The following is a 14,937-nucleotide window of genomic DNA, read 5'->3' as shown; positions in this document are numbered from 1 at the left end:
CAGAAAACTTAAAAGAAGAAAAGCCTAGATTTCATATTATAAGCCTACCTTTAGATTCTGACCATCAAATGGCAACGATCCGCTTACTAATGTGTACAATATCACTCCAAGACTCCACACATCCACTTCAGGACCATCGTATTTCTTTCCTTGGAAAAGTTCAGGAGCAGCATAAGGTGGGCTTCCACAAAATGTGTCCAGTTTATTACCAACTGTAAATTCATTACTAAACCCAAAGTCTGCAATTTTAATGTTCATATCTGAATCAAGTAGAAGGTTTTCTGCCTAAGAGAAAAATAAAAGAGAAGGACAAGCTATGTATAAGATCAATATATCACAGCATACCATTTAACAAATGCAAGATTGCTTCACCTTCCCTATCTTTCTTGCATTAAGAATGGAACTAATCCTCCTTAATGCAGTACTAAGGCTGAAAATCGACTGTATTTACCCAGGAAAATGGAACTGATAAGTGTCAGATTGAAGCACCTGGACTTCTCAAAACAGCAGTTTCAGTTTTTGATAATTTCCTAGCAACTTCTGACGCCATGGAGCACATACTGAATCCCAAACATCACCTTCCATTTCCACTCAAGACTTGAAAAGCTATACGCCCTTCCTTGGCATCCTGCACCAAAAAATTCTCCCCACCTTATTGCTAGTGTTTCGCTTTAGCAATAACAATATTATTTAACATTCAGTTATTACATTCTGTATGTAAAATGCATGTATTACACATCTCAATGTTAGTGGGCATTAAACAACCGCTGTGTGAATACAATCCATCACAAATATGCAGATGCAAGTATTCAGGAACCCAAAGAATCAGTGAACAGTATCTTATACTTAACATCATAGATCAAAGGAACAAGGTTAGAGAAATTTTCCTATGCTACTGGAGAAGAATGAAGTGCATTTCCTCAAGCACAAGGGTGCTATGCAGTGCGTGCAGGAGAACCACACAGTGTTTACTCATCTGTGGCCAGGCTCCTGATGGGAGATATCAACAGCACAACTGCCCAGAAACTAAGAAGTGCAGGAATCTCTTTTTCAGCAGGTCAGACATTAGCCAAAGTGCAGCATTCTCTTAATTGCCAAACGTCAGCTTTATCGCTAACACTGAATTCCCTCATCAGATGCTGTGCTCATTTGAGTCCCCTTTGAAACAGATTATCTTTCCTTCCATTCAGAGAAGGAAACAATCAGAAAAAACCACCAGCACAGATCTCTTGGCTTAGCATCGCTGAACTTGTTTACTTTGCTAACAGCAGTAAATACATGCTCTCCCCCCCACTGTTTGTTTTATTCTTAATAATTTCATCAAACTCAATGACTAGGAAAGGAGGCTCTTAATATATTAACCCAATAACTGGGAGACAGATTTTTTCCTTTGTCAGAAATAAAATATAGCCCATTTTCACTAATATTTTATTTTCCCAATTCATGACCTGTAGTCTCAGCTGGTTCCAGCTGATGTGCCTGCAGACACAGCCTGAGATATTTTCCAGATACGACAGCCTTCTACATTACTGCACAAAGACTTCATTTTCCTTGTGGTGAAAACATTACTGTCAGTGCAGCTGCCCAGTGATTACAATAGTCCTAGTTGAACAGTATGTGGCTACTCAAAGATCCTGCACTTTCAGGTTTCTTATTCAAACAAAACCACCACCAACAGCCCACCTATTCTCTTCTCCTCCTCTCTTCCCACCTCCTTCCACACACACACAATTTTAATATGCCAAATAACAAGACCATACTCTTTTTGGCTAGATATTCAGACCAAAAAGCACTAACAGTCACTGAAAGGGTATGATAAGAGCTGTGCATCATATTGTGATCAGAAAACTGGATTCAGTTATAACCCTTTCTACTCAAGCTGTTTAGTTTCACAGAAGCAAATCAATGGGAGAAGAGTTTAAATAGCAATGGGCCTTATACTCCCTCTCTTTTACCAAAATGGACTAGACACACTTGCACCTTTCATGCTTCCTCCTGCTTGAATCTGAAGTAATTTATATATCACCGAGTTTATCCTTTTTCCTCTTAAAAAAATAAAAAAGCTCATCAAATCTCCACTGTGGTACTACACCTCTGTCTTAAGGTGCTAACAAAGTTAATCGATCAGCCATACCCGTAACTTGGAGAAAAGCAATAGAAGCAGATGTGAACACAGACAATTTTAAAAGCTGTCTCTACTTCCTCTGTCTCACTTAAAACTCTTTGTGTGGAGCTGGGGAGATGACACACGACGTTTGGAAAGGAGAGAGGAAGTGAGAACACTTCCTCATAACCATACATTTCGTCCTTTTCACTCTAGGTTATGCATTTTCCATTGGCTAGTCTGACTGGCTCTCCATCACACTTCATGCTGAACATTTCAAATGAGTCTAGCATGCATAACTCTATATAAAAGACAGTGTGGAGAGAAAAGCAAAGTAGCACATGATTTTGGAGCCTGTCTGCCTATCTTGAAAAAGACCAGCAGCAGAGCACTTATGACAGATGTTAAAAGCAATACCATGCAAATACTACAGAGCAGTTTTCCATAGTCCTCCGAGTTATGCAAAGAATCAAAAAGTCATCGAGGTTGGAAAAGATCCCTAAGATCATTATGTTCAGCTGTCAACCCATGTTCATTAACCACATTCCTCAGTACCACATCCACATGTTTCTTGAACACCTCCAGGAATGGGGACTCTACTACCTCACTGGGCAGCCTGTGCCAATGCCTTGCCACTCCATCTAAGAATTCTTTTCTAAAATCCAACCTGAACCACCCCTTGGCATAACTTAAGGCCACTACCTCTTGTCCTGTCACTGTTACCCAGAAGAAGAGGCCAACGCCACCTCACCACAACCTCCTTTCAGGCATTTGTAGAGAGCAACAAGGTTACTCCTGAGCCTCCTCTTCTCCAGACTGAACAATCCTAGTTCCCTCAGCCATCCCCTGTAAGCCCTGTGCTTCAGACCTTTCACCAGTTTCACTGTGCTAAGCAGCTAAGAAGGGAATTAAGGGTAGAGGCTGCAAAGGGCTCTAGGAGAAAGAGCAAGGTGCAGGATGCTAAATAAATACAGCAAGAGTCATTATGTAGCTGTGCAGATCAAGTAAGTGCTAGGTAAAGGGTAAGGAGGTGGCCAGCTCTCCTCCCCCACTCCCCCTCATGCTGTTAAGAGGGGACCAATGAAAGAAGCTGTCCAGTTGAGCCAGCAGGCCTGTAGGGCCAGCCTTCTAGAACGCCCTGAACAGTGGAAGGAGGAAGCTACTCCAGGGAGCTTGACAGAACGTTACAAGTGCCAAACCACCACCATATAAGAAGAAAAATAATTAAATTATTCTTAAATCAAGATTTTGTAAGATCAGCTTTTTCCATCCATTATGAATTAAGAGCACTGGCCATGCAGTAGCACCTCCGGCATCCAATTAATAGGGGACAGGTTTATAACAAAGAGGATAAAGGCACGCTGCTGGAATTATTCACTCATCTTTTTACAATTATTTAGATATATTAGCAATAAAGAACCCACACCAGTGTTTACCTTGTAAACACAGAGATAAAAGCAAGAGCACAAGCCAGCTTTTAAATAGGTCCTATGATATCTAAACTTGGCACAAACACAACTTCAGACTAAAGGCTTTGGTTGTGCATGCAATTGCAGAATTCTTTAATAGGGGCCTGGTATCTGTATATAGGAAAAAAAAAAAAAAAGCACTAGAAAGCATTAAATAAAAATAAGAGGAAATTGGAGTAATTTATGTTTATCTTCAATGTATTTTTTTTATCTGAATTGAAGTTTAAACCAAAAATTCAGATGGATTAGAAATGTTACTTTTTTTTTTAATGAATCAGTAAGGGAATGTTTTCTATATCCTGCAATAAATACATTTTTAAACTGAAAATAGTTTAATTAAGTGGCGTTGACTGCTGTCATTGAACGTCTGCAGCTTCAATGCATAGATATCTGTATGCCAGCAGGTATAATTCTTCAGAGAATGCATCTTTCTCTCAGAGCCAAAACTGAGATGAAAGCAGCACACATTCTGTTCTTGTCTCACCCCTGTTCCAACAGGCAAGCCACACTGTTTCTGTGCTTCAGAAAAATCAAGAATAAAACACAGAGATAGTTCCCACATTCATCTGTTCAGAGACTACGGCAAGGACAAATGTATACAATCAAATTAAGTCTATGCTGTCAATAGTTACAATGAAGAACACATAATAGTTTACCTTAAGATCACGATGAACGATGCATTTCTGATGACAGTACTGCACTGCAGATACAATCTGAAACACCAAGACAGTCAGAGAAATATTTTAGCTCAAATTCGATATTAATTTTTGATATTATTTAGTAATTTTAGCTCCTGACATGATTCAGCAGAACAAGAAAGTTAATACATGAAGCTTTCCTTTTAGAAAATATTCTTCTAAGTTTCATTTAATATCAAATACTAAAATTCTAAAATCCCTAAGAACAACTCGTTTTCTTATTAAAAAGTTTAATACATTCTCCTGCAGACAACAGATGCAGAGAAGCACCTGTTTTAAATACTGATTGCACAATAGACTTAATGGGAAATAATTCTTCTCTTTTGAAAAATCAGTAGCTGAATGTTCCACTTCAGATTTTATCCTCTGAAATACCAGTAGCCCTCCTGCATATTTCATCATCAACAGAACAGCTCATTACACATTTTCACATGCATCTTTTTCATTTGTATAACGAAAAGCCTGAAAAAGTTAACAGTAGTTTCTTTACGTGTTAAGCATATGCTTTAATTCCAATTTTTGCTCATCAATCTATTAAAGCTTTCCACAAAAAACAGTACAAGAAAAAGTTAGGATGAAAAGGTTTGTAAATAAGATATAAAATCCTTCGACATAATATCCTCTATAGAAAATATATGTGACAAGATACAGCAAGAGATAAGCAATAATATCAACAACTCCGGATAGAGATCTGTTAAACTCTTAAAAGTTCAGAAAAGGATGAAAACCTCAAGTGAGTCACAATAACAAATGCGGCCCTTAGGAACACCCACTAGAAACATCAGAACGCAGCCTATTGCTATTTTTAGGTAGTATGTAGGAAGCAGGTATTTCTTCTATAGCGTTTTGTTCCACTCCAGCTTTAATAAACATCAGGGCAACAATGAACTGTTTTTTTTTTTTAAACAAAAAAGCAAACAATGTGTGCACACGCTCTGAAAATATCATACATAGAATTGAAGGACTGAATGTTAATTTCATACCTGCCTGAATTTTGCACGAGCTTCTTTCTCTTTCATTCTTCCATGTGCAACTAAGTAGTCAAACACTTCTCCTAAACACAAGTAGAAGAAAACATCAGTCCTACTGACCACAGCTGTACTTCAAAGCTGACTGTAAAGCACAATCAGGCAATGCTTGAAAACAAACCCTCCCCTTTTCACAGCACAGAGAAATTGAAGCAGACATGAAAAACTGCATTTTACTACTTGCATTCACTTTCTTCTTGAGACATTTAACAGTCAACAAATACAAACATTAAAAACCTTTGTACTAAGACTTCCTCAGTTCTCCAATGCAACTTGTAAAACAGAATAAAATGACTTGTTACGTTAAAAAAATTTATGTTGCATATAAAATATACTGCTTATCCCTAGCCACTTCACTCAGGAGTGTATGCACTACTTGCTTCTCTTTCTTCCTAGTTGTTCTCCATGATAAAAGTCGCTATAATTCTTTCCAGACCTTCCTAACTGGTCACCAGCCTTGTGCCGGGTTCCCTTCCCACATTCAAACAATTCCATTCAGTCAATAAGCAGCTTCCCATGCATGCACTCACTATCCATTTTGCTCTTTATGGTCCTGCTGGTCCCACTTACTCCTTATTCACGCCCCCTGGACTTGCCTCTCCAAGTGCTTTAGCACACATCTGAAGACTGGTGCTTGCTTAAACATAGCAGATACTGAGTCAAGTTTTCATTCTGAATCAGCATCAGGTTTTCAGCAGTAAACCATGTACCAGTAACTACCCTCAAGCACAAATCTAATAGGTTACTTTACAGAGCATTATGCAAGCAAGAAAGAGTATGACCTGGGATGTCTACTAGGATGGTTCTGAAGAGTAGGCTGGAATAACCCATTAAGCATAAAATCCGTAAGTTGTTCCTAGGCATGCAAGCAGCATGGCTTTCTGCATTTCAGTTCATCCTGAAAGCAGAATTTTCACTTACCCCCGCTGGCATATTCCATTACCAAATACAATGTCTTTTCAGTTTCAATGACTTCAAATAATTTTACTGCAAGAAAAATGAATAAGAGATTGCAGTGGGGAACAAAAGCACAATACAAACAGGAAAAAAAACCAACAATAAACCCTTATTCATGAAGTGAGTATAATTCATTGCCAATGAGAACATTATACTGTAAGGAAATCGTATATCCTTCAGGTTAGCACTCTTCTGAGGGTGGGGGAGGGAAAGCAAAATTAATTTCAGGATTGATAACAAAGCACATTAATTCATAATTTCTTCAGAAGTTTATGCATACTATACAAATAGGTTCATGCTAGAATTAGTGTTTAATTTGACAGATTTCTGTAAGACCATACAAACCTTCCCTGTTTCACCAGTAAACTGTTCTCAGTTAGAAAACTGGTATACTGACCAACTATAAGTTGCATAGCTATCAGAACTGTTAAGTCTGACAGACTTCCCTCAGACACCAATAGCCAGCACTCATTTAAAACAAACACACCACCACCACAGCCCTCCCTTCCCCCTCCCCCCCAAAAAAATAAAGATAACCCAACAAAAACCAGCAGAAGCTAAGAATGTTGGAAAAGCAACAAACGATTCAAGGGATGAAAAGGGAGTGCCTAGCATGTAGTAACTTGTATGCCTTGTCCATACCTTGTATGCAACAAGCCCTCTGGCCGATTCAGGAACATTAAGTGTCTCTGGAACAAGACTGTCCAGCCCTCCTCAGCCAGAAGAATTGTCATCACAAAGTAGGGCCCTGAAGCTGTGGGGTAGGTGAAAGAACTAAAGCAGAAAGGGAAAATTACATACTTGGCAAGTCTAATTTTCTGGAAATATCAGGTGGCAGGAGTCTTTCCTAGACTGAAACAATGGAGTTTTGCTCATTTCACCTAAGAAACTCATATCATTTCAGTGTAAAGAGGGAAATTTGGGCCCATGGCTGACCAGAGTGCTCATTGTTGATGTTTTTGATGACTAAACATTTTATCTCCTCACGTCAATAATCTTGTTTCAAGCAGGATCAATAAAGTGAGACAGTAATATATTTACTCAATACTTACTGTCCTACTATCTCAGAAGTTTAAGGAACAAAAGCATAACTGTGAAAGTACATTCAAAATAAAGCCCAGAGTGTAAACAGCATAGTAAAAAGAAAGAAGTTTGCAGAAATGCAGGACTCCTACCAATATTGGGATGATTCAGTATCTTCATTATTCGTACTTCTCGAAACAACTGTTGGGAAGTAAGAAAACATTCTTAGAGCATGTTACTCAAGATAAATGATTTGATAAGGTGAAGAGGAACAGTGTAAGCCATAGGAATTAACATTAGCAGAAAAAGTTATCTATGAGTACCAGAAAGAAGATAGAGCTTTAAGAGGTCTTGCATTTTTGGTTTTACCAACTAAATAAGAGATGTTGCAAGACTGACCTAGGGGCTGGAAGGGAAGAAGACAAACAGAAGGAATCCAAAGTGACCACGCAGTTTTGTTTAGCAGTATTTACAGCTTTTAGAACCATGTAAGTTTGTACTGTTTTACTTCACTGAGCAGCATATCCCCACTATCCAACCTGTTTACTGTGCTACACACACTCCAGTGCCAGTAGGTCGATGAAATACAGGGAAAAGCTCACTATCTTCAGCACAATGTTCAGCTATTTTGGAAACATTCACTACATCCCTCCTTGCATAAAAATCTAGCTCAATGATTGGCGGCTGTTTTGCTCATCTGTTGTCTCAGAGAACGTCTCACCATGTTTAAAATTAGTCTTGATGTGAAAGGCTACAAAGAGGTACAGTGATGGAAGCCGGAGACTGAATACCTCTTCAAAGAGTGGAGTAGCACTTCAGTTAATATCTAATGCTTGAGACAACAGAAATATTTCTCTGGGAAAACATGAGCAACACAGAATGGAACGCATGAGTGTGTAATACAATGCACTGGAATGAGCTTTTGCAAAATATTCTTGTTTGTTCACAAAGGCAGTTAAAAAACCATCACATCAAGTTGTAAACTAATTCATCAGAAGCTAACAAATCAAAACCAACGGACTGCGCAACAGGACTACTTGAGAAAGGCTACTAAGCAGATATGCATGCAAAAATGCCATTCCCACCAGAAGACCAGAACAGAATTTCACAACAGTATTAATATTGCTGTGAAAGTTATGGCCATGTACACGGGTCTTCATAGGCAGTATTTAATATTTGATTTCTATAAACAATTTCAAATTCCGAAAAAACACTATCAAGAAATACAGTTTTAGGTGCAACATGAAGCACGTCACTGTCAAAATATACATGCGTTGTACCACCCAATATTCTCAAAGGATTTGGAAGTTTACTAATTGGTTTAAGATTCACATTGTCTTCCTAGCAACAAGAACTTTCATTCTACACATGGAATTTTAGTTCCAGAAAGGAAATGGACATAAAAATCAGTTCTGTGTTGAGGACAACAGAACTGACCATTAGCCTCATCAACATACTTTGTTCTGTGAAACATACTCTGTTCAGAGCCTGAGCAAGGAAATATCATTATGACCCAGAGTTGGGGCCTAGGTTTATTCCACACAAATGCCAATAGACTTCCCCCTCTCTCATCCCCAGCACCTCATATTACATATCCTCTTGAACAGAATTTTTTTCTGAAAACTAAAGCGCATGTTCTCCTGTCAAACAGATGCACAGTGGTGGTAGTAGTAATCAAGAATGCATGAAGAGGTATTAACAGCTTCAACCCTTTAAAAGTCTCAACCTTTTAAAAGAACCAAACCAACTCACAAGGTGAAACAGGGTATTTTATATAGGAGAGTAGTTATGAGGTGGCTGCTGCTGGAGATATTAATTTTGAGATTCCAGTGTTTTGTTTTGCTTTTTTGTTTGTTTGGTTTTGTTTCGTTTTTTTGTTTGTTTGTTTGTTTTTCTTGGGGGGGGGGGGGGGGAGGGGGGCACTTGTTTTGCTTGTTATTTACTCCAAAGCATTTCTCCTGCAGGCTGAAATGTGCACGCATGCTTAAAGCAGTAACAGGGTAAGACTGAAGCAGCACAATTTATCTTGGGTGATACTCACCCAAACAGATTACATCAGGCAGAAGCTGAATAGAAACTTGCTATTTTACCAGTGGGATGGTGTCTGCCTCCCTGCAAATGCAGGTAGCACCATAATATTGCTTACTCAAAAGGTGAAAGTACTCTGCCTTCCCTTTTCCCTGCCTACCACAAATTTCTAAGACTGCTCTTCAGTCCTAAATGCATTCCCATTCAGAAAGTTCTCAAACAATGTTTCATTTTGCAAATGGGTAATAGCCTCAATAGCTCCACTTACAGTGCAGGACAGCAAACACCAAACTCAATTTGTAGAGCTTGTACCTGTGGACAAGGCAGAAGGCCTGAAAATTCAACTCCTGCTTTGACAGTTCCATTTTTTCAGGGCACATACTGTAGGAAATAGAGATCTGATTGCTGTCAGGTTGACATCTACAATTAGGATTTACTGCTTGAAGTCACTCAAAATCAAACTAAAAATCTTAGCCAAGTCAATCTAGTTTCTAAATCATTATGAGAAGGGAGGCTGAAAAATCAAACAGACAAACAAAAAGACAATAGCTACACAGAGGTAACACATAGAATCACCCAGGTTGGAAAAGACCTTGAAGATCATCAAGATGTGGAACAATTTCAGCCACTTATTTTTGTTGTGTTATTAAGAAAACTCAAAAGAACCTGAGATGTAGCCTAAGATACAATTAGTGAGTACAAGATCCAGTGAACTGCTGAAATGGGGAAACCTGGAAATGTCACTCACTAATGACATCTACTCAGAGCAAAAGCACTTCCTTCTCTGCAACAGTGTTATACCTAGGAGGACCAGCATGCTATTTCAGAAACATCGCCAGCAAAGCTGATACAAGAAGATGCTTTCATGTGACTGACATACAGAAAATAGAACAGCTATTGACATAAATTCAAGTTATGATGAAACTCAACTGCCTACATTTGGGAAAATGTTACTGTCATGACAGTGGAAAGAGCCAGGTCAGAACAATACACTATTACCTGGACAAAAGTCCACAATAAAAGTCAGTTTTGTCTCTTACACAGGTGCTCACAGTGAGAACCACACAGTGAAAAATTAGAAAGGCAAACAAAAGATAGTGCTCTTCATTCAATGCTGCTTACCTATTTAAAGAGATGGAGGTCCTGAAGCAAGAAGAACATCAGAACTTAAGACAACTCACCACGCTGCATGTCAGAGTCCAAACAGAAAATTCACAAGGACAGCTTGCTTCTGTCATCACTTAATACCTGATGTTTTTATTTGACTATGCCTGCAAAATTGCTTGTCCATTCAACACGGCACAAATAACATCAAGAAGTGGCTAAGGTCAAACTAATCTTTCACTGCGTGCATGACACGAACAGTGACTGCAGTATGTGCTCAGATTCTTCTGTTTACAAATCAGAAGAGTACATGTGAAATGAGGACGCTTCAGCTCATTCTACCCAATTAGGTCAGTAGCAAGTACTAAAGCAAAGCCTAATTGCCATTTGTGCCCTTTATTCGGGAGTAATAGAGAGGGAAAGCACAGAGCTCATTCACAAAATCCGCGATAACTATGCATTTGTCACATCTGGTTAATAACACACACCCAAAAGTTACTGAAGGCCTACACGTTTTGCTGACCTGCACACAACAAACCACTTCCATTAAGTGACAGCGTTCTAGGCTATGCTGCTTCTGATGAGCTCAGACTCAGAAGTGGCATTTCTGTGGTAGTAAATTGCTTTAGCATTCTGCTATAAATAATCGCTAGAGAAGTATCTGTTCCTATTTAAATCACGGTACCATCACCATTCCCTACTTCCAATGTTACATCTTAAAGAAAAGTTGACTGCTTAGCAGTCCCATGCACAACTTCGATGCATAAAATAACAAAATTCAGGCCACACCCAGATTCAATAAAACACAAGGAAACAAAAGGTTCTATTTTTCTTTCTGTACTTACCATTATAAAAGATGGTGAAACTTGGAGATTTCAGAGTAACTTCTACATATTTTTATTATTTTTAATGCATAAATGACATCGAATACTAATGGTTAGTAATTCTAACTCCAAATACTTGCATTACTTATAACTCACTTATCATTAACGCAACTACTGCTGAAATAAAACCTCCTGGAAAACTTAAATGGGAAGTCTGTAAAGCTAGAAAAGTATGCTGAGAGAGTTAAAATAAGTAAGACCTACCCTGTTAATATGTAAATTTCTGAAGTACACCAAACAAAAAGCTCAGAACTTTAAAAATAATTACATGTAAATTTAGAAGTAAAAAGATCAAAGCAACCCAAATAGCATCACATCCACTTAGTGGCTTCTTTTGACTTCTTCAATCTAAGCAGGACTTTAAAAGGCATCGTTTTTAAAAGAGTATCTAGATCTTTCTTTCAGTGAGAACAATTCTTTCATTTTTCCTACCCTAATATACACACAGAACTCAAAAGTAGTTGAACTCTACCGTATGCCACAATACATAGACTGAAGCATTTCTTATCTCATAACCTAACAGTGTTTAGAGCACAAAGTTCATTGAACACTCATTCATCCTGTTTTTGTTTGCAATTTTTGCCTTGTAAGTGAATGTATCAATTTGAACATCAGAAATCCAATACTTTTGAAGGATATGTTGATTATTTCCACAAAAATACTCCTCTTTTATGACAGAAACATATTGACCCTTACATCTCCACTAACGGCTCCTCATGATTTTGTCCCAAACTGTCATTTCAAGACCTAAGAACTAAGTATTTTCTGTAGATTTGGGTGTTAATTTCTGCATTCTTGTAAAGTAGTGTTGAAAATAGCTGGAACAATTCATTTGGAGGCTGGAACTAAAAGGTGACTCAATTAAAATACACTGGCAAAACACATCTTTCACCTTCTTATTGCTCAGCCCTACTCATCTACCTGTTCAAGTACAAATAACAAGCTAGGCAGGAAACAAGCTACAGGAGCAGGACAGGATTTCCTCTGAATACTCTGTCAAGTACTGCTCTGATGGGTCCTTCTTCACCAACTTGCAAAGAGATTTGCTTCATACAGGACTGGCCTTAAGAGCAGCAACACTTTTGCATGGACACTGCCCAAAAGGCTGAATTTAAGAAAATCCTCGAGAACCTACACTCAACAAAAATACTGCAGAGCAGAAATTAAACAAATTAAAAGAGCTAAAAGAAATTAAAGCTAAGTTATTCACTACTCTCCATATACAAAGTTACAAACACAAAAAAACCCCAGAACAATAACAGCCAGAGATAATGGAACAGTAATAACCCTCAGTTTCTTTCTCAATCCACAGTTACAACAGCAGTCAAGTACATACAAACAAAAAACATCCTTTTTTTTTAATGAGTAATCTCCAGTAGGACAAAACCTTTCTGTGCTTCAGTCAACATACAAATATACACACAGTTAAATAGCACAAATAAACAGAAGACAAAGAACAAGAAAAAAACCAACACAACAATCCAGGATTTTGGTAAGACACTTACTACAGCATGGCAATGCCTACATAGAGCTTCTGAATATCTATCTGCAGGTACTGACAGTGCAACAAACCAACCAGAATGTTCCAATTACCTCCACTCAATTCTGTACACAGAAGTAATTGCCAAGGGTCACTTGAGTTTAACAAATGTTTTACTGAAGTTGAAAGAACAAAGGTAAAAAAACAAAACATTAAAGCCATAGAAACTGGCCCTCTCACAACTCCACAAAAAAACAATTACTACATTAAAGAAAAATCCAAGAAAAACACTGTCCTTTATAGCATTTCATCTTGATTTAGTATGTAGACAAGTTATTTGTGTAACTAATTAGATACACATTTTCTTGTCAGCAAAAACTGAAGCCAGAGAAGGAAAAGCAAAGAAGTAGTGCTTAGTTAAGAACCGTACAGAGTAACTGCTAGCGAACAAATTGCACACGCACATCATAGTGAAGGCTGTAGGATACCAGTGTCTCCAAAGGTCACAGATACACAGAGATGTTTATTTAACCAGATAAAATGACCAAATATTTTTGCAAAGGAAATAGAAGGTCAAAGTTCAACTGATTATAGTTTCAGATACCACAATGTGCTTACCTTTTGCAGACTAGTTGGATTTAGCTGGGTTTTATCTATTATTTTCACAGCAACCTTGGGGGAACAAAAAAAAAGGAAACTCAGATTAAACTAAGAGAAATGTGTGAATGACAATATGTTGCATATCTAGGAGCAAAAGCACACATGTGCCTTTCAGACATGCATATGTATGCTTTTACACATTCCAGCAGGCAAAATTTCTCACCAATAAGGCTCTACCAGCAGGATTTCAGGACTTTGCCACTGCATGGTACCACAATGGCATCATTTTATACTTTCAGCAGTATTTGGACAGAACAATGTTATCCTGTTTGCTAGAAAAACACCCCTCCCGAGCACCAAGACATACTCTATGAATAAGTTTTTATTTGGTTTTGAAAATGAGAGGATGAATGGAGCTCCTCCCCAAAACCCAAAATACCATCTGAGGGACAACAAACTTCCAGGCCTTTTTTCCAAGAAGTTATATTTTCAAAAGAGGCAAGTTAGTAGGGAAAGCAAACTCAGGAACATCAAATAACCATTCATACAAAAAATGAGGCTCTTTAATTCAGAAGGTAAGAAAGAAGTAGAAATACTCATTATAAAGATAGCCAAAAAGTATATAAAATACTGCGATGGGTTATTTTTTTTCTTCCCCCTATTGGAATGGCTTACCTCCCTCCCTGTAAGAACATGTCTTGCCAGCTTCACTTTGGCAAAATTTCCTTTTCCTATTGTTTTCAGTAAGCGGTAATTTCCAATGTGAGGATGCTCCTCGTTGGTAGACGTAATTGAGTTCCTACATCGGGGGATGTTCTGTCTGCTACTGGACTTGATAGGCTGGACGTGGGGTTCAGTGTATCCATCCACAGAGGTATGCTGGAAGAAGATAAAATATTTGAGATTTACCTACTTGGATTTCAGATCGTTGCAGCTAAATAAACTAAAAGCCAAAAAAAAGCATGGAGGGAAGGAATGAATTTACTTTTTTACAAGTATGTCTGATAACCGGATGGCAGCCTAAGCAGAGCACACTGCTTTTGTGTACAGTTTGATGCATGACTCGGGAAAAAGGTCTGAAGAAAGACTACCAACTCCAAAAGTAAAACTCGAGACACATAGGCAGTAACCAATAAGCCATTACAGACCTCCTCTAGTACAAAACTAGGCCAAACTATACACCGTGTTTCAAATACACAATCTCAACAAAATTTACTCTTAAAAAATACGCAGTACGGAAGTATTTGTATTTTTGGAACAGTTGATAATTGTTTTTTCCCCAACTTCCTTCATCTCGAGTAACATTACAAGAAAGTTGTATTTTTTAAACAAGATGTGTTCCCCAAACCTGCTTGCACCTTTCTGCAAACCACAGAAGTTCCTGAAGTAAGTAGTAATGAAGTAATGAACAATCTACATCTTTAGATAGAAAGTCAGGAGAAAGAAAAATACCATGAGGGCTCATAAATACATTTCAGACCTCAAAAGCCTTAAGAAGAACAAGAATGCAGTTTTTAACACAAGTCAGTACATTATCTCATGCTAAATGTCAGTAACTAAAA

At 38.1% G+C, this 14,937-nt stretch overlaps 1 protein-coding gene across 11 annotated transcripts in view; it reads right to left on the bottom strand.

Moving 5' to 3' along the window:
* Nucleotides 1-14,937, bottom strand: part of MARK1 (microtubule affinity regulating kinase 1) — a 51,654-nt gene that overhangs the window by 17,347 nt on the left and 19,370 nt on the right. For 9 of the 11 annotated variants that reach the window (XR_011903051.1, XM_072331619.1, XM_072331623.1 and 6 more), the window contains exons 2-8: nucleotides 14,051-14,254; nucleotides 13,394-13,447; nucleotides 7,432-7,480; nucleotides 6,221-6,286; nucleotides 5,255-5,325; nucleotides 4,230-4,286; nucleotides 49-285 (exon numbers count right to left, since the gene is read on the bottom strand). Coding sequence is in view for 10 of the 11 variants with exons in the window: in XM_072331619.1 (XP_072187720.1) it covers nucleotides 49-285; nucleotides 4,230-4,286; nucleotides 5,255-5,325; nucleotides 6,221-6,286; nucleotides 7,432-7,480; nucleotides 13,394-13,447; nucleotides 14,051-14,254 (738 nt within the window). In the remaining variant the exon portion in view is untranslated. Of the gene's footprint in view, nucleotides 1-48; nucleotides 286-4,229; nucleotides 4,287-5,254; nucleotides 5,326-6,220; nucleotides 6,287-6,898; nucleotides 7,031-7,431; nucleotides 7,481-13,393; nucleotides 13,448-14,050; nucleotides 14,255-14,937 lie in introns of those variants that run through there. The other 2 variants (XM_072331628.1, XM_072331629.1) reach the window with 2 other exon arrangements.

Source organism: Excalfactoria chinensis, chromosome 3, assembly GCF_039878825.1.
Source record: "Excalfactoria chinensis isolate bCotChi1 chromosome 3, bCotChi1.hap2, whole genome shotgun sequence".
In the NCBI taxonomy this organism is placed as follows: domain Eukaryota; kingdom Metazoa; phylum Chordata; class Aves; order Galliformes; family Phasianidae; genus Excalfactoria; species Excalfactoria chinensis.
This window is presented reverse-complemented; position numbering and strand designations above follow the sequence as displayed.